Raw genomic sequence first — 21,276 nt, forward strand, 5'->3', positions numbered from 1 at the left:
TACCCCACAACCTATGATCCTTCAAGAGGATCACCCTCGAATGCACTACTATCTTTCTCCTTTGTCAACAACTTAAAGTGGAAAAATCTCTTACAAAATCTTCTATAAGCACAAGAAGAATACAATGAAAAGAACTAGAGAGAACAATGAGAATTGAGCACTTTAAGACAGACTTAAGTTTTAATTTTTTTTATTCTCCCTTTTGTCTTCTTGAACCGCTATAATTTTGCCTTTAAATTAGCCTTTTTTCCCCAGGGCATGTGATAAATTTGTAGAATGAAGCAAGGGTTGAATCCCAGCTAAGCCGGTGAAAAGCTTGCTCCGTACCTGATTTACTCCCTCCCAATGGGGGGGGCATGACGGATTTCACATTTTACATAATGGAATTAGCCTTTTTGTTGGTGATCAATTGATTGCTCCTTACTATCAAAAGATTAATTGCTTGATTTTGACACTAATAGTTCCATTAGGTCAACTCATTTAGACCATTAGTTGATTGTCTAGCTTTTAGGTATAGGTATCTTGACTATCATCTACTGAATTTCAACTTTAACATTAATTTGGTAATTTATCGTTGGTCATCGGTGGACTGAATCTTTAGACGATTAATGCCTACACAAGAGACTAATTAGTTGATTGTATCCTAAAAAGAAAGATTTTCTCTTTCTATTTGTTCTATTTGGTTTAAGTCTGACTCCACACTTTTAAGGCTCAGGTACCTTCGTGCCTAGAGGCTCTTTACCTTTGGGCCTTTGTCACACCAAGAAGCTTCTTGCTCCCAGGTCTTTCTAAAATCTCCTTACCTCCAAAACTTCATTTTCTTAACATTTCATCTGTTTGACCTGTTTGTACTTCATGCCTTGCTTAGCACAGTCTCCTGACCTAAGAAGACTTTATTTTGCCAAGTATTTAGCCCCCGACATACTTGGACTTTTCACATGCTAAATAACTAGTTTTCATTGACCTACTTAGACTTCTATTTATTGGACCTACAACACGTCTTATTTTCTGCACCTTGACACCTGACGTACACATATAAGATTGACAATATCAACTTAACTTAAACTTTGTCAAACACATTTTAAAACCACATGAAAATTGCATGCTTAAGGCATGATCGGAATAACAGAAAGATCCATAGAGATTAAACACCCTTAATTTAGAGATATAATAGGAGTAAATTCAAAGAAATTTGAGGTCCTAACATCTTGTAATGAAATACAAACCCCTCATAGCATGTTAACCTTTTCAATTGTCAAACGTTCCCAAATAGGACTTTAGTTGATATCTATAAATAATGAATCTAAAACCTCTTTTTTTCCGGTGAGTTATTTTCATTTCAACTGTTTTTGTTTGAATTCTATAAACAATAGCTTAATTCTATCTATTTTGTCATGTAACTCACAGCGAATCAAACCCTCAAACTCTTCTATGTCCCAATTAAAGTTTCCATTAAATCAGAGAAGAACGATCCCTAGAGATTAAGCACCCTTCATTTTAGATATACAAGAGAAGCAAGTCTTGAAGAGATTTGATATCCTAAACATGCACATTTATAATGGGAGTAAACCCTTCAAAGCATGTTAATGTTTTCAATTTACAAATATCTTTATATAGGAAATGTTTTGATGTATTGAGATTTTCCAACCACATTATGAGGGGCATCAACCTGCTGGGTCACTTAGTTGTCATTGAGAGAAATTGCAACTTCAAGAGCCCACTCAAAGCTTAACGCTTATTTAATTGGCAATAATTGAATAGCCTAAAGTGTTGATAGCCTTATTTCATTAACGTAAAGGGGGCAAAATGGCTCAAAAATTTCAAGAGATTTATGAAAGTGTACAGACAAATGGATGGTTCAAATCCAACTGATTAACTTTTTAAGTTTTCCTTGTGACCATTTTGGTTGCTGCATTCTTTATATGAGAAAACCTAAAGTACAATGTTGAAATGCTAAACAATACAAATAATATAACCTACCACGAGCAGTGTAATGCAAGATAACATAATAAAGAAAATCTAGAGCGTTAAGGAGCTGCGGAGGTTCTAGAAGGAGGTGAAGTGTTACAGAGAGTTTGACAAACATCCATCTATAATGGGAATGCGTAAAAAGTCATCTTCGAATGTTCCAAAAGCTACCACGAGCAGTGTAATGCAAGATAACATAATAAAGAAAATCTAGAGCGTTAAGGAGCTGCGGAGGTTCTAGAAGGAGGTGAAGTGTTACAAAGAGTTTGACAAACATCCATCTATAATGGGAATGCGTAAAAAGTCATCTTCGAATGTCCCAAAAGCTAAGAACTTAATGAAAATCAAAGATTAAAAATCGACTACTAGTAGAGCAACAACCAATGTTATCTATGTTATATAGGAAGGATAGGACAGCATAAGCACTATACAAATGAATGCATTCCAAACAAGGTTTCGAATAGAGGAGAGGTAATTAAAAGAGAGCACTTGCATGAGTTTGTGTCCAAGTGAGAATGAACTAAAGGAGAAGGACAAGATTTGGGGGATGCTACAGAAGTATTTCATCTTGATAATTGGAGGACCTATGTCAGGAGGAGAAAGCAAGCCTTGAATCTTGTGTCAAGAAGGGAAAGCAATGATAAGTCAAAGACACTAGGGATCATCAAGATGTGTTAATATTTTGGGCCTAAATTGCAAATTGTTTGACTTGAAAGGTGTTGGTGGATATAAGTGTAGTGTCTGAAACCACTTATTTAATTAAGGAGATTTATGAGGTTAGGTTGTAATTTAATTAGAATTCAGAATTATTTAATTAAAGGTTCATTTGATTAGTTAAGAAAATAATAGGATATAAATATATAAAGATATTATATTGACTATTCGTCTAATTAATACCAGAAAAAAATATAAATAATATATTATATATAATATAAAGTATATAGAATAAATAATAAAAATAAGAAAATTATAATATTCATATATAACGTGTAGAAGAAAATATAGTATATGAATTATATATATATATCAAAGAAATTTGATCCATATAAATAATATACTATAGAGTATATAGTATAAATTATAAAAATAATAATAATTATAAGATTAAAACGTGCAGATGATAACTAAAAAATTATGACATTTTAATTTATGAATTATATATATATATATAGGAAATTTGGATTTGTGAATTATATTAAGAAAGTAATAAAATACAAATATATAAAGACGTAGTATTTATATAATTTATGTGTATAAATTATCCATCTAATCATAATGGAAATGAAATATAAATAATATATAATATATGTATGACCCCACCTAGTGGGAAAAGGCTTGATTGTTGTTGTTGTTGTATAATATATGTATGATATATATAATAAATTATAGAGTATAAATTTAATATAACGTGTGTATGATAATTAAGAAACTATAATAATGGATAAAACTTAGTATATAGGAATTAAAAGACTTAGTATTTAGGGATAAAACTTAATATGTATAAATTTTAAAGATTATTCATCTAATTAATATATAAATAAAATATAGATAATATATTACGTAATATAAAATGTATAATAAAAATTTCAAAGCATTGAATTAAATAAGGAAAATATAAGATTAATATATACAGAACGTGCACATAATAAATTAAGAAACTATAGTTTTATAAATTATACATTATTATGTATCCATGGATATAGGTTTCTATTTAGACTTAGTATTTAGTTTTATAAAAATAATATATAGGACTTAACATTTATAAAATACATCTAGTATTTAAATAAAAATATAAGAATTTGTATATCAACTTATATGCCTCATGTGTATATACGCAACCTATAAAATGTATATGTTGTAGATAATGACTAAGAACTACAATATTATCAAATGCAAATTATATATATATATATGAAATTTATATAATTATGGATATGGATAAAGGATAAGGATAAAAACTTAGTAAGAGGTTTTATATAAAATTTATAGGAATTAGAAATTTAGACCAAGTCTTAAAGCTTCCACATTATATAAAACCCTTACCTAGAACTCCACCTTGCTTTCTTGTTATCGTTGGCCCTAAGCCCCCACCTCATCAAGTTGCACCGGTTTCATAGCTCCAAGGGAAAACAAGAAGAGAGAGAAAATAGCTAAAGAATCAAAGGCATGTTCTCAACCATGTTATTGTTTTATTTAGCTTCTATGTCTTGTGAATTTCGGGTACCGTAGATTGGGTTGATGTTTCATAGATATTCTAAAATTATGTTGTGACCCTGCTGCCTTTGGTTCTGTTGTGGTATAAATTAGCCTCAATGGGTGAACAAATTTCACTTCGATATCTTCTGTTAAAATAAAGGAAATTTAGTTAGCTTTCATTATCAATTTACAAAACCCTTTTCGGATCAATGATGAATTTCATATGATTTGTATACCACTTACTGACGAACTTGAAATTATGTTGTGACCTTGCTACTTTTGGTTCTATTGTGGTGTAAATTAGCCTCAATAGGTGAACGAATTTCACTTCGGTGTCTTCTGTTGAAATGTAGGAAATTTAGTTAGCTTTCATTACCAATTTACAGAACCCTTTTCGGATCAAAGATGAATTACATATAATTTTTATACCACTGACTGACGAATCTGGAATTATATTGTGACCTTGCGGCTTTTGGTTCTATTGTGGTGAGTTTTAAATTCTGTTTTAGAGCTTTAGTCATCATGATCTTGCTCAACGAGTTGTTTCATATTTCACTAACTGTATACCCTATAGAACTATGCATGCCCAAAATAAGTTATAGACCTTGCAAGTTTCGGACATGATAAATGTAGGTTTAAATTCTATTTTAAGAGTTATGAATATGAATGTTGCATTACAGTTGGGGCCATGCTTCTAGTCGCTTTCCATTAGAAGATAGGAAACTTTCCTATGCTCAAATCACCTTACAAAACTAGTAAATTTTAGTTTACTAAGAGTAGTTTTAAATTCTGTTTTCAAGGTCATATTCATCATGATGCCACCCTACGATTTCTTCATATCATGTTTTATGTTAGTTCCTCTGTTCATATATGTTTAGGTACCTTAAATGAGTTCACGATTTTGATTTATGTTCTACTTATCATGATGACTATGTATATATGCTACGTCTAGGTTTCAAATCTCTAGATTAGATAAGTTCAAGTTGCTTCTTGCTCCACATCATGGTAGATTAGTAGGCTATATGTAAAATTGCATGCTTGCGTCTAAAGATCATGTTCATGTTCTTTCTTATATCTTATTATGATATCTTAATATGATCTAGGTTTAGGTGGATGTTATGTTTCCTTTTACATCCTATCATGATAATGAAAATTACTAAATGAGAATACCGCGAGGGAAAAGGCCCAGAGGGAGCCCGTTTACGGGAAAAGGCCCAGAGGGAGCTCGTTTACGGGAAAAGGTCCCAGAGGGAGTCCAATATCGGGTAAGTTGATTGTAATAATGATAATGATAAAGATGAAAATACCGTGAGGGAAAAGGCTCCAGAGGAAGTCCGTTTACGGGAAAAGGCCCCAGAGGAAGCCCGTTTACGGAAAAAGGCCCCAAAGGAAGCTCGTTTACGGGAAAAGGTCTCACAGGGAGCCTAATATTGAAATGATGAGGATTTGATGGGAATACTGTGAGGGAAAAAGTCACAGAGGGATCCCGTTTACGAGACAAGGCCCCATAGAGAGCCCAATATCGATTTCCATGTTAGGTAATGAATAAGTTAGATTCATGATATGCTAAGTTCAGATTCATGTTATGCTATGAATATGTTAAGTTCATGATATGCTATGTATAGTTCATGTTATGCTACAAATATGTTAATTTCATGATATGCTATGTATAAGTTCATATTATGTTATGAATACGTTAAGTCCATGATATACTATGAATGTATTAGGTTCATGATATGCTACAAATATGTTAAGTTCAATATGCTATGCCCATGCTCATGTATACCCATGTATATGCTCATGATAAAGTTTATTCTTATGTGTATATTTATACCATACAAATATACTTATGTTATACTTACATATATGCTCATGATTAAGTTTGTTTAGGCTTATGTTATGCTTATGTACATGCTCATGATCAAGTCTATCATTATGCCTAGGTCATTTACCATGCTTATGTTTATGCTCTCATGATTATGTCGATGTCTATGCTTACGTTCATAGTATGCTAGTAGGGAGATCCCAAGTTACCTTGTATGTGGTTTTCCTTAGTACACTAGATTATAGTCGCTAACTAATGCATAACACCGTTTTGAACATGCTGAGTCTCTCGACTCACAAATTATAACCTTTTTTTTCAGACAATGAGGTGAGCCAGCTCGGAACAAGGGCAGTACAACCCGAAGACCACCCAGTTTAAAAATTCCGCATTTAGTTATGTTTTCTTTCGAACCGTCTAAGTAATTTTATTTGAACTAAGAAACTGTTATGGAAGAATGAGTAAGTGATGTCCGCAGTTTATGTATTATTATAAAAAGAAAAACTAGGGGTGTTACAACAAGTGTTAAGTCAATGTGTTGTACAATAATGCATTCTTAAAGATAGGTTTACCCAAAGTAACTTTATAGCTAAAAAGTACCACGTAGATAGGATTTGTTGGGAATGACATAAGGATTCTTCAAACAGTTGATCTAACTATAATGGTTGAAGAGAATCCATGCATTATGTATATGGTATTACACTCACCTGCAACATATAGGTAGGCTTTGATTAAGTTAAAGTTGTCTCAATATACCACTTGGTTTTGAAATTTTAACTCGAAGAGGTAAGTGTAGTTAGGGTTGATCCAATCAAATAAGTAGTTATAGGCTTATAATAGAGGTGTAGTCTAACTTCAACCTTTGAGAAAACTAGATACGCCATCCAAGGAGAATGGATTTAAAGGAGTATATATAAAGTTAGGAGCTATAAACTAAAGAAGGTTGAGGTGAGGGATTATTGCAACTATGTAACTTTAAAGATATTTTCATTAAAATGTGCAAAATATAGCTAGGATTCCTAAGGACGATGTTGAGAAATGAATACACCTAGCAACATGTAGCTTGTCCACCAAGAAGCAATGAATAGGGAAGTGACTAGAGTGCTCGATTTGAAGTTTAACATGAAATAGAATTCTCAACTAGATTGATAGACGTGGATGATAAAGAAGCTTAACAAGAAATGTGTACGATCAAACAGCTCGACTAGAGCAAGGGTGAATAGATAGCTAAAATGTGAGTGTCAACCCTAAGAGTCAATCATGAGATGATTGATATGAACTATTATATCATATTTTAATAAAAATAGCATTTTGTGTTTATTATATTTACTTTATATCTGTGCAAATTTGAATAAATATAATATGTCCAAAGTGGTAGGTTCTGTTATATCAAATAGTTAAATTGATTGTTAGAGATAGATATATAGAGCACTAATCTCAATTATCCCTAGTCAAGTATTTATATACAAGAGAAATATTAATGTATCGAGACTAGCATGTAGGTTAAGATATCAAGTTAACGATAAAATATGTACTGAATTGACTTGCCATGAGAATGTTTCATGGATTGTTATATGAGTGTCATAAATATTCTTATAGTGATTATTAGTATAAACCTGAAATCACTATGATTCCTACATAGGAAAATTTGTACTTTAGTATTGATAAACGTCACCTATAACAAGGTTGATAATAACATCATTCACGGGATATGCAATGAGTTATGCGGAGGGATATGAGTGATGTAGATGGAATGCCCCTTCCATATAATGGAAGTGACGTCTGTGGGGCCCTTGATTAAGTAGTACTACTAAAATTCATGGTCATGCTCAAATAAGTCAATATGAGATATTAAGCTTATTTGGTTAAGTAAGTCTACTTAGAGATCAAGAACTGATAGATTGGTAAGAGGATGATACGATCTATGTCTCATAAATCAGTCTAGATGTCTTAGACAAAAGGACTAAGTTATACATTAGAATAGTCATAGACAGGTTAGGTTGAATCTACAACATTCTCATCACTTGGCTAGCTATGATGTATTGCTAGATGTCATTCATTGCTTGTTTCTTTAAAATGAGATCTTAGAGTCACTGCTAACGTTATGAGAACCTATTGAATCACATATAGAGAGCACATCAATTTTAGAGTTTGGTTTATTTTAGTATGATTAAAATAAAGTGGGTCTAAATTTTAAGTTTGAAATTAATTCTGGATCTTAAACTTGTTAGATTAATGGGTTAATCTAATTAGATTTTATTAAATTATTAGATTAATCTAAGGATCTTAAACTTATTGGATTAATGGTTAATCTAATATTTATTTGGATTTTTCAAACAAGCCTAAACGAATGAAGCCTACGTTATTAGATAATATCATAGTAGATAAGACTGGGCCACATTATTAGATAGTGTCTTATTAGATAAGACTTGGCCAAGTTTTATTCGTCTTAGTAGATAACACTTGGTGGTTGAGTTTGATAAGATTGTGATAACCCTAAAAGTTAGGGTTTGATATCAACTTATATATATGCATGGTAGCTAGAACTACACGAAGAACAACAGACTCCAATTGTGCTCATGAGACTGGAGACGATTATGCCCGTGTGGATACCATAGAGGCGCGAACACTAATCATGATTAGATCAGCTTGACTCTCTAGATTTGCAAAGGTTCTATGCATCGAATACGTAACTTTTCACACCAACGATCTAATTAGAATTTGTATGGATCTCTAGTGGGTTCTTTTTCCCGCTGCGTTTTAATGCTTGATTTTGCTACAAAACCCAACATAAAACATTTCAAAGAGTGTACACATGTGAATTTATATATTGTGATAGCCGAAGAAAATGAAATGCATGAGAAAATGTGAAAGGAATAAAAGAAACAATGTTAATATATAACATGCTTTAGAGAGATTGTTCCTATTTCACAACCTATAATAGGGTATGCAACCCTAATCAAAATCCACTACATCAATCATTTTAAACGAGACAAAGGAATAACCATTAACAAACCGAAGATGCCATCTCACAGAGATTAAAACTTTGACTCAAATGGATAGGATTTCCTCAAGACAAAAACCTTGACCTAGACCAATTAGATTTTCAAAAGATTATAAGATTGACCCCAAAAACTAAGAATCTCTCAACAAAATATAACCTTACACTCTCCCCAATTAAAACCAAGGGGAGAAATCAGATTACCAAAGAGTTTGATACTGTTAGGATTAGTAGGTTAGGTGGGTTGAGTGGTTAGAGGGGGTGAATATCACTTGATCTATAACTAATACTTGTGCTCTTGCTAATTGTTTAGCAAGGTTAACCAAAACAATTAATGAAGCTAAAATAGATACAACAAGAAAATAAACGCTAACACTTCTGCTTGACGTGGTTTGACCCTCATTCCTACTCCCTATACTATGACCTATAACTCTTCAGTGGCTCACTACTGAAAGCCCACTAACCTTTCTCCTTTACAAACTTCTTCTAGAGTGGAGAAACCTCTTATAACCTTTTTTACAAGATGAGTATAAATGGAAGCTAAAAGAAAAAGATTAAGAATTAACCTTTGAAGGTCCTTGCATAGCCTTTAACCATCTTCAACTCCACTTAGTGCTGTGGCCAAGTGGGTTGGATGAAATGGACAAGCTAGGGGATGGATAACAACATATGAAGGACAACAAATATATTTCTTGGCAAATTTTAGTATTATGGAGATTACTTGTCAATTAATCACACAACTTCCACAAACCATAAATAGAAATGAGACCAGAACTTCATATTCTTATTCTACTCCTATATTATTTTATTGCATCAACCAAACGAAGCTAAATATATTTTTGTACCATTTTGATTAATCTATTGCATTTCCTAGGAAATGCTTTATTTATTCGCTTAGAGTCTTTTACTTTTATCGTTATATCCTATACATAGCTTAATTATTTCAATATATGTTACACTAATGTCTTTCTTTTCTAAAATTCTCTACATAATTTTCCTTAGACTCTATTAAAAGTTTCTTTCTAAATTAATAGATACCATGTGTAAGTGTTGTTGGTTTTTCGATAATTTTCAATCAGTTGTTTAAGAAGATGTATAATTTCTATTATCGACTTTTTAGGCCAGAATCCATATTGCTTTTGTCATTTTGGTCTTAATCTTCTCTATGACTCTTTTTTCAAGTTTCATGATATGGCCCATTAGTTTAAAGTGCTAATAATTCATACAATTTTGTGTCTCATTTGTTTTTATACATTGGAATAAAGTACTTACCTCAACTGATAACATTTTTGCATTTTCAATACTAGATTGAATGATTTCATAAACCATTCAATACCCTACTTCCCTAAGTACTTCATACCTCTATTGGAATATCACCCGTTCCAATCATTTTTCCATTTTGCATATCACTTAACATCTATTCTAATTCTAAAATTTATATTCTCAAATAAAAATTTCAATTTGTATACATCTCTAATTTACTTAATTTCCTAAGCTAAGTTGCATCTAAATCTTTATAAAAAAGTTAATGAAAATATCTATATAATCACTCGTTTATTTCCCCATCCTTCATTAGTACCCTTTTGGCTCATCTTCAATGCATCTTATTTGGATAAGATCATTTGTTTTCTTCTCTCTCGCTTTAGCATATGGTTGTAAACAAGCCAAATCGAGTCAAGCTTTATGATATTCAAGCTTGTTTGATAAGATAACAGCCTAAAATGAACCAAGTCATTGAAATGATGGTTTCTTTTTTTATGAGTTTGAGCTAGATTTGTTTAGATGTTATCGAGCTCTCAATTCTAGCTTATTTGATTATTTAAAAATTTTACATTTTAAGCTTATTTAATTAGTTATTGAGTTTGATAATACAAACTTATTTATTTATTTTAAAACTTTGTTTATTTGGCATGTTAATAAGAGTTTTATTGATCAATATGGTTCTTGAACATTATTCACGAACGTTGTTCACAAACGTTAAAGAGCTGAACACATATGTTAGAGATTATTCGTTTAGTTTAACAAGTTGTTCAAGCTTATTCATTTAATTGATCTTGTATGTATTAAATGAACATAAATAAACTCTTACCAAACTAAACACTAAGCTTAAACTTATTCACAAACATTCGATTCATTTCCAAGCCTACATTAGTTATTTTATAGACATCTCTTTTCTCTTCTTTTGCATCAAGCTGTCAATATAAGCATTCAAAAGCTTCACTCGCTACTTTGTCAGTCTCTTTCTCGATGACCGCATATTTTTTAAAAAAAAAAAATTCATTCTCACAAGTGTATAGTTAGTATGATATTCTTTTTCCATCATTTTCTTTGTATTTCCTCATTCCACCATCAAAATTCTTTATTTGGTGATGTTCATCCCTTGACTCACGGACTACACTCTTGGCGATCATTTTCAAATTTAATGTCATTTTATCCCATGTTGTAGTCTAATAAACATGTATTTCACTTAATATTTGTGCACCTATCCTCTCTTTTAAGATGCATTATTTCCCATCTTTTAATCTCCACCATTTGATCCTAAGAGTGCACATCCTTGTACCATACTTGAAGTGTGTATCTAACACTATATTGGGTGGTTTAAATCAAGGATTAAAATCTCCACTCATGCCAAGATTTTTTATCCTAGACTAATTATTACTAGTACTGATCACACGCAGTTAGAATCTATCTAGTTGGTGCATTGGAATTAAAAAATTTGGGTGCTCTTAAACACTTCCTAGGTATGGAAGTGGCTAGAAGTAGTGTAGGAATTCTGGTTTCTCAAAGAAAATATATACTTTAAGACAGACATATGTTGGGGTGCAAGCCAATTGAGATATCTATACAGCCAATGTTAAATTTGGATTGAGGGTGGAAAGGAGGTTAATCAAGAGCATTATCAAAAGATTCATAGGTAAACTTATTTCCCGATCACAAACTCGTCCTAATATGACCTTTATAGTAAAAGTTGTTAGCCAATTTATGACAGATACTCCGCGAATGGACATATTTTTCAAGAAAGGAGGTCACAAAATGGTAGAAGTCTATGCTAATATTGATTGGGTAGTTCCTTTGTGGATAGGAGATAATTTCATGATAGTGCGCATATATTTGGGGCAACTTAGTGACATGGAGAACTAAGAAATAACCAGCAATGGCTCAAAGCAATGCATAGGCAGAATTTTGAACACTTGCACACCGGAAATGTGAGGGGATATGGCTCAGAGGTTACTAGGATAATTGAAGATATTTAATGACTCTCCAATAATGCTTTATTGTGATAATCAAATAGTTATTAGTATTCCTCACAATTCAGTTCATCACGATTGAACAAAGCACATACATGTGGATCGTCATTTCCTCACAGAAAAAATTGATAAAGGGAATATCCACATGATATACATTCCAACTAAGAAACAAACCGTTGAAGTCTTAATAAAGACTTTTCAAGTCAATACATGGTAAACAAGTTAGGAAAGATAAACGTTTCCATTCGGGGGAGCATTGGAATATTCTAAGAGTGATTTAGCAAATCATTTTATTAGAAGATTGATTTATTTGTTTTTTATTTTTTTATTTTTAGTTGATTCTTTTCTGAGAGGAGCTTTGTCGCAATAGTAAAGTTGTTGTGTGCAAGTCACAAGTTCGAGTCGCGAAAACAACCTCTTACAATGCAAGTAAGGTTGCATATAATAAATCCTTCGTCAGGACCCTGCATTAACAGGAGCTTCGTGCACAGTGGTCCTTTAGTTGATTCTTTTCTAGGAAATTCTTTCCTTTATTTTCTTTTTGTTTTTTGTTTTTTTCCTTATAGTTGAAAGATTATGACCTATATGCCTAATTATTTCATTTTTTATTTCGTAGACAAAGTTGTATATATATGAGCTAAATTATTATAATAAAAAAGTATGACGATTTGTTATAATAATTTTAATTTTCATTCTCAATTCTTTCACAGCATTTTTCGTATATCATAAAGGATAATGTAGCTACAAACAAATCATGCTCGGCAAGTAAGCTTGGTCAATAAAAAGGACCATGGCCAATATGGTCATTTATTTAATGAACTATACAACATAAGAACATATAAAGGGATACGAAGAATCCAATCTTTTTTTTCCTTTTTTTGTTTTTTGAGTAAAGCGCTTAAAGGAGCCAATAGAGGACTAGGGTTCAAATCTCAAATTGGATGAATATCTTGAAGATTGAATTCTGAGTGTGCATAAGTTGTGCTCCGGATTTACCCTATAGACGAACCAAGGGGAAAGGTCATCTACCTCCAAGATTAGTGGACGAAGCTCAGCACCTAGATTATTAAAAAAAAATAGAATCCATTCGTTTAGAAGTTAAATGTTGAAGTGGTTGAGGCTAGATACTAGATGGCTTGTTTGGGGGTTAATTAGTAAAAATTTTATAACTTTTGTTCTAAATTTCAAATCTAATATAGCGTTCAAACATTTTCAAATTTAAGTTTTAGTTTTAAATATATAATCCATTGTTAAGTTGGTGACATAGAAGAATGCCAAAGCAATCGATTTGTCTATATTATCTACCAAGTGGGTACTAGCCATGCCACGCCAACTTAGGTGGAAAAAATTAACTATAGCAAAGTTCAATACAAGGCCTAGAGATAGTGCCTTAAAAAAATCTAATTTAAACTAGTAACATGTCATAAATTAGTACCTAGTTGACAGATATATCACAAATCACCTAATCTAGCATTTTGCCAACTCACCGCAACATCACCAACTTAACAGTGGATATAGACAAGTGCAACTGACTCATAAATTTAAAACTAAAATCTAAAATTTGTGAAGATTTAAAAAATTTTAAGCATTATGATAATTACATTTTCAAATCTAAATTTTTGTTTTAAATATAGTCCGTTATGAAGTTGGTGATATAGAGGAGTGCTAATGTAGTCAATTTGTCTACATTATCTACCAAGGGAGGCCTAGCCATGCCACATCAACATAGCTGGGAAAAAAACAATAGTGGAGTTGAGTTCATGGTCAACACGGGGACTAGAGATAGTGACTTGAATATTTCTTCTTGTATTTAAACTAGTGACACGTTATTGATAGTACCTAGTTGTAACATAAGTAGGCATCAACTAATCTAACATTTTACCACGTCACCACCACTTCACCATGCCACCAACTTACTAGTGGATAGACCACCTTACCACCATACCACCAACTTAATAGTGGATGGGACACCACATTACCAACATACCACTAGATGGAATTGGCTTGGATGATAAATTTAAAACTAAAATATATCATTGTGAATATTTAAAAAAAAATAAACATTATGCTAATTTGAAATTTCATAAAGATTGTGATTGACTTATTAATCAAGCCTTTATTTTAACCAACCAATGTTTTGTGTGCTTATGCATGATTTATAATAAAATGATGTGTCTTTAAGTTAAACTTGGAAGGGACTAGAAGGGGTAAGTTAAAGGTGCACCTCCAAAGGAAGCAGCAACTGCTACAGAACCAGCTACAGATCCTGCAGCAGTAGCTATGGCAGCAAATCCACTTGCTCCAATAACAGGGATTAGAGTCCCTAATGTGGGAGCTAAAGCACCAAACCCTGCAGCAATTGCTGGAGCAGCCAAACCTATAGATAGTGGATAAGTAACTTATAAAACTTGCATGAAGGTAAATCAACCAAGGAGTAGAATTTATTATTAATAATTTGGCATATCAAACCTCCAGTTAGAGCCATCAAAGCTCCTCCAGTCAATGCAGCTGCACCTATGACTCCACCACGTTTCCATTTTGACCATTTGCTCTTTTCAGATTCATTTTCTTGGGACTGTACTTCCTCTTTTGCTGCAGCCATTGCAGAGCAAGCAACCATTATCTCCATAGCCTCCTATAACACCAAAGTTCAAAGGTTAAGAGCCCTAAATTAAATGAGTTGCTAAGAGGGGGAAAAAGTTTCATTCCTCAAGTGCAACTATTTTGGCAATAGGTATGCTAATCTTGGGGGGAGACTACCAATTTATTAATAATTGAAAATGAGCAGAATGTACAAATCAATTGAGTTAATTAATCTAGTCTTGTAAATCCTGAAATTCAATATTCATGATGGCAAATTGGTTACTAGTAGTAAAGCAGCACTGCACTTCCAGGTGATTTGAAATATTGAACCTAAAATTGAAAGATCACCTCTTTTTTGTTAGCACGGATAAATAAACACTTAGGCACAATCAAACGTGCGTAGCTCACTAATTGATAGTATTTTGGTTTTTAGCAACATGGATCACAAGTTCTGGAAGATTGAGTAAAAAGCTAGAATTACAAGCTTTTAAAGCCATTAGCAGGAATCCCTATGGAAGATCATACTAGGGCTGAGAAGCTGAAAATTCATACCATGGTAGGGTTGTGCGAGGAAACCTCATACTAAAGAACCCTAGCTTTGTAACATCCTCATAAGATAAACTCAAATTAATAATTATCTCAGCACATGTAGCACTAATATTGATTTTCCACATCTCCATCAGCATGTCTCAATTAACCACTAGAAATTGGACTTCATCTACCCATTAGAAACTGAATTGATACAAGAATAGGATAAATGCACATATCTCCAAGACCTCTAATATAATGGATCACATATAATGCATAAGAGATATAATAAGAAAGTTCGGAGTAGAATGAATCTCGATTAGAATCAATTGATCCCAACTCTCCTACATATCTTAATAATTAGCTTCATTTTGTTTGTCACTTTTATATTATATTATATTATATAATTAAAACTTGTACATAATTAATCACGATAAAACTCCATAACCACCTTATCTTAGTCTCCTCTAGCAATCTAGACTTCCATTCTAGGTTTAAAATTTTGAGCTATGTCGAAATTTCAATTTATGATATACAGTTTCGATATTGTGCTATGTTGATACGGTTTTAGTACTTTTAAAATATAAATATATTAATTAAAAAATATTTTTACTAATATTTGATTGTTATAAATATTATATGAAAAATTCTAAAAAAAGAGGTGTTAGCATAGCATATATTGAACTAATTAAAAATATCAATAAGGAAGTAACAATCAGATTAACTAAAACATTTCGAATAAAGATATAGTTACATCAAGTATCAGTTCTAAGTCCTTATCTTTTTACACTAATTCGAACTCACTGGACACATTTAAGACAAATTCAAGACATTATGGTATATGTTGTTTGCAGATAATATTATTTTAGTAGATAAGACACGTAAAGAGTAAATACTAAACTAAAATCTTGTCGAGAAATACTTGAAGTGAAACGTTTTAGGCTAAGTAAAGCCAAAATATATGAAATTTAAGTTTAGTAATATTAGATATGATGAGACAATTATTAAAATAAGAGATGAAGTTATTTAAAACTGAGAGCTTTAAGTATTTAAAATCATTTTTGCAAAACGAAAGAGGGACTGAGATAGCTCTCTTACATAGAATAAAAGGAGGATGGTTGAAATGAAGGAGTGTGTAAGGTGTTTTATGTGATTATAAAGTACCTCTAAAAATTAAAAGGAAGTTCTACAAAACAGTGGTTAGACCTGGCATTAAATATTTGGCTATGACTCGAACACATGAACAGAAGATGAGAGAGATGAGGATGTCAAGGTGGATGTGTGGGCATACGATGATGGACAGAATAAAAAATAAGAGTATTAGAGAGTCAGAGTTGTATCTATTGAGAGAAAACTATGGGAGACATTTAAGATAGTACGGACATGTACTATGACAGATATGCACATTAAACGAGGAAGAGAGATCAAAAAAAGACTTGGTTAGTAACAATAAAATAAGATATTTTATGATTCATTATTCCAACAAAACTATTAATACTAATACTTCTAACATGTGAAAACTTCATGTCTAAAGGATTTTACGATATGATGCTTAGGTAAAATAAGTTAATTAAAAAACCATAATAGTGCATATTATTGAAATTGGGGCATTTTTTCATTTAATTGACTGAAAAATCAGTTGAAAAAGTATGTCTATCAATAAAAAACATACCACTGTGATCCACTTCACATCAAGCCAAGTTGCTAACAACCGTATGGCAACACGATGTCTAGCATCATAGCCATTTCGAAACTTAGATATTTTGTCATCTTGAGGTATATCGGCCACACATGCAGAAAGGAGTTCATACAACACTACCAGTCTCCTCTTTTGATAAAAAGGAGAGTCTGTTATTATTGGTCCTTCACTGCATTGGCTGTCAAACTGATTTTGTAAGTCCTCCATTTTAAGAGACACCTTCAAATTTCTGTTTTCCAAAGTTGGACATGTTTCTGATGTCTTCTCTAAGCTCTTATGGGATGCCAATAAGGTAGGTTTGTCAAAATCTTCCTGATCCTGATTCTGATGCTTCTCACAGGATACCTTGCCAGAAGAAGTTTCTAAGCTCATTGACATGGCATCAACTCCCTTTTTTAAAGCGAATTCTAGCTCATCCTTCTCTGAAGAAATTTCACCGTCTTCTTCAAAAATCATTCTCATATACTGTGACAGAAGGAATAAAACCAGAAGTCATTGAGCAACATTCATAACATTGGCAGTTTGCACCTGCATAGACCTTCATAATGACATCAAAATGACAGCTCAGTGTTAATGTTTACTGAATCATTTCTTCAAAGTAATATAAAATTATCAATATTGCACTTATGAAGTTATTGTCCAAGAACAGAAACTTTGACTAGAAAGATCAAAAATACTTCTTTCATACAAAAGCAGCTTTTATTAGAATATATCTGATTATTAAAAAAGTATGTTTCAACCAACACTTTTTACAATTTTATTATTAACAAACACAAAGCTGTTGTATAAAGTGATTGCTTCAGAAGACTTGGAGCAAATAATCTTCAAACTATTAAACTGATTTTGTTTCCACTGTCAATTATAATCTTACACAGAAATTGTTCAAGCATCGAGGCCTCAGACTTGTGAGTTGGATGTCTCAAATCATCTTAAGGCAGACCCTATTAATTATTGAAGCACAAATTAAGACAATCATTGCACAGGCCTGCCAGAAGTCAAAATGAAATTTTTTTTAATGAAACAATGAAGAAACAGTTTGTGGATATAAGTAAAAAGTTTCTCTGATGTATGATCTATAGAAACCAACAAAATCTGAAGGAAAAATCCAAGCATTCCTCAAGGGATAGTGTCATAGATATGCCCTTGAACAAAAATCCTATCAGTGAAAAGTATATGCATAGTTGTAACCATAACATAAAATGTTAAAACAATTTAATGATAGTAATTTTCTCAAACATCGAATAAAAATTCATACATCATCATCATAAAAGGAAATTTTCCCTCAATTGTGAGCCATGAAGCACTCAAACTTTTGGAACCTTTAACAAGAGTTGGTGTATTAGGAAATTCATATTGTTTATGCTACAACCATTGATCAATCTTCATTGAAGATTTAATGCCATATTAGGAAGACTTGTTGGGCCAACTACAAGAAAAACAAGTGCATTGCTCGATCAAATAAGAAAGATTGTGTTCCACTATGGAAAGACAAAGCTTGGGCATCATAGATAATTTGTCATACGCTCCCATCAATTAGAGTTTAGGATGTGAGTAGAAGGAAACCAAAGAAAAATGCATGTAACATATTAAAAGTGACTTAAAATATCTAAACATTATATCTACAACAGTCTTACATATAGTTCAATGTGAAAGAATAACCATACAGCAAACCACATATTATTAGAACTCTTGCATGCTGAATATGCTAAAAAGCAGTCATCATCTTGGTCCTGTCATGGCAAGGTTTGTAAAGTCAAGTAGTACTTTAGAACTTTGCAACTCATAGTTATATCCCAATATGTAGCTTAATATTTTTAGCACAACATCTGTACTAGTGGTTGGTTGATTGGACAGGCCTAGAAATGGACTAGATGGTAGAACATTTTTGTAATTATAGGATTCAAAAACAAGCCAATAGCAAGTTAAACTTAATTAATTGGCTATTAGTCCAATATTAAGCTATTATGAATGAACCAAATTTAAACGTTCATATAGTTAGCATTTATTTTCTAGACAAGGAATTTTGCAGTTCATAGTATTTTAAAAGATCATGAGATCCACACTTCCTCTTCCACATGTATTAATAACACAACCTCCTAGATTGACTCACCTAATCATTAATGATCATCAAGGTTGGAATTTTGCATTGTCAAAACTAATTTTTTGAAAAAAAAATCCATTAGACATGTCAAAGCATAAGATAAGTAGGAATTTCAATCAAAAGCAACACCATGAACAGATCATGTGATTTTTCATTATTATGAACATGGTGAATCATGGTTGGGTGCTGATCCCAACCCAAAATAGTTGGACATGATTTGTTGTTCTTGTTGCATTCAACAATGACGAACTATAAAATTATCACATTCCTTTCAAAATCATAAGCATTTTCGATAGAAGCTCTGATAGTCCATCAACTGGTTCATGGAATTATTAATGAGTAACATAGAAGCCAAAAAAATCATCAAAAGATGGGGATAAATTAATGGTTTTGATGATACTTTGCAAACATTGTTGAGTCTTGCTATTAAATATATTTGATTAGATCTACATTGTCATTGACTCATCAATATGAGAAACTAAGGATGCTTGGCATGTATCCTTTCCATTATTTAAATAGTTATGTCCCATAATCATTGTAATGTTGATGCTACTGTCCAAGATGACACAAAACATCTTCAACACTGAAGACCCACTGACATTCCAAAACATGGTTGAGCCAATTATGGATTTGCCATAAGGTACATAAATAATAAAACCCTAAGCAGCAAAACCTCGATACAGGTTTCATCCATTTCATTTTTGAAGTCATTATCGAGAAGACATGATGAGATTAAGGTCATGCTTGATGATTATATTGCCACAAAATGGATATTCCTAATCAAATGGATGAGCAAAACTAATCATAATTTACATTTGGATATGAAAGAATGAACAAAAGGATCTTGACATTTACCTACACAGATACACAACCAAAGAGGGTCCCTATCAACGCGCCAATATGACTTTCCATATTAGCTCTGTTTTGGCACTAGGATTATTTGTCTTTAGTTTGGAATCTTAGTTATACTTGTTTTAAAGAAATACATGAGCAGAAAAATGATGTTTCAATAGTTCCATGTGTCCTTATTCATACGTTTGCCTCCTCACTCTCCCCTTCCACCATAGAATCTAGCTTCTTCACCACATCAATATCAAGGTAACAGAAAGTTTTCAAAAATGTCACCTTGATTTCCTAGATTTCAATTGCAACATCTATAAACGCCCATACAATCCCAGATCAGTGTGAAAAACTTGGAAAAGATAAGGACAGCATCGTTCCACTGTCCCCACAACCGCCTAGAAAGAAAGCGACTCGTAACTATCAAAACTCGCACAGATAAGTGATCGGGCAAACTAACAAACAGGTTCTTCAATTACAATAACAACCACCGATTAACAACCCAAACACACAAAAAGTATGAAGGATGGTGTGTGCGAAAATCAGTGTACCGCTCCTATGTGATGTGTGACTTCCGATGACCCAGCAGTCTCCTCCAATCCTAGCCAGGCCTTGGAATCAATGTTCAAAAACCTATTCCGTCCAATAGGAAAAGACTCAGGCACATGCATCTTGGAACGAGTTCGTGAAGGAAAGGAGAAAGCAAAGACCAAATGAGGGAACCTGAAAACAGGGCGGAGAAGACCTCGGGACTGATGTGTCCAGAGTTCGGGATCGTCGCCGTCACTCTCACTGCTAGTGGCGCTAGCGGAGCTGCACCTGTCCCTTGCGTTGGGATCAACTTCGGAGACGTCGGAGCCAAGGGGGTGAATCTGATGGATCTGAGCCTGGCGGAGGGCGAGTGCCAGAAGCGCTCCTGCCGCGTATCTCTGCGTCGCACTTAGCATCGAGGAGGCCATTGTCACCGGACCAGTTACTTCTCAGGAGGGTAGCGATGAACACCACCGTAGGATCAGCAGATACTGGAAGCGGTCTTCGGCTCCTTCGCGATGCACAAGGTATCGTTTGGTTTCGTTTATCGAAGTAGACGACCCGTCAATCACGACACAAATGATTTTTTTTTTTTTTTTTTTTTTTTTGCTTTTTTTTTCAATTTACTAAACCATGTATTTAAATTTTCTTAAATTTATATTAAAAAAAATGATAATCCTAATTAATGTCATTGACTATCTCTAGGAGTGCTTGGTCCAGTCTTACAAAAATTTTCATCGATCATCAGGATAAATCGAA

At 32.8% G+C, this 21,276-nt stretch overlaps 1 protein-coding gene across 1 annotated transcript; it reads right to left on the minus strand.

The window, feature by feature from the left end:
• Positions 1-14,433: 14,433 nt before the first annotated feature.
• Positions 14,434-21,060, minus strand: LOC121998124. Its single transcript, XM_042552886.1, has 5 exons — positions 20,710-21,060; positions 20,538-20,619; positions 17,019-17,510; positions 14,705-14,870; positions 14,434-14,612 (listed from the first exon to the last, which is right to left on the minus strand). Exons 1-5 carry the CDS (start codon positions 20,943-20,945, stop codon positions 14,434-14,436), a joined length of 1,155 nt encoding a protein of 384 aa, XP_042408820.1. The 5' UTR covers positions 20,946-21,060.
• Between the last annotated feature and the right edge of the window lie 216 nt (positions 21,061-21,276).

This window comes from Zingiber officinale, chromosome 1A (assembly GCF_018446385.1).
Source record: "Zingiber officinale cultivar Zhangliang chromosome 1A, Zo_v1.1, whole genome shotgun sequence".
Lineage (NCBI taxonomy): Eukaryota > Viridiplantae > Streptophyta > Magnoliopsida > Zingiberales > Zingiberaceae > Zingiber > Zingiber officinale.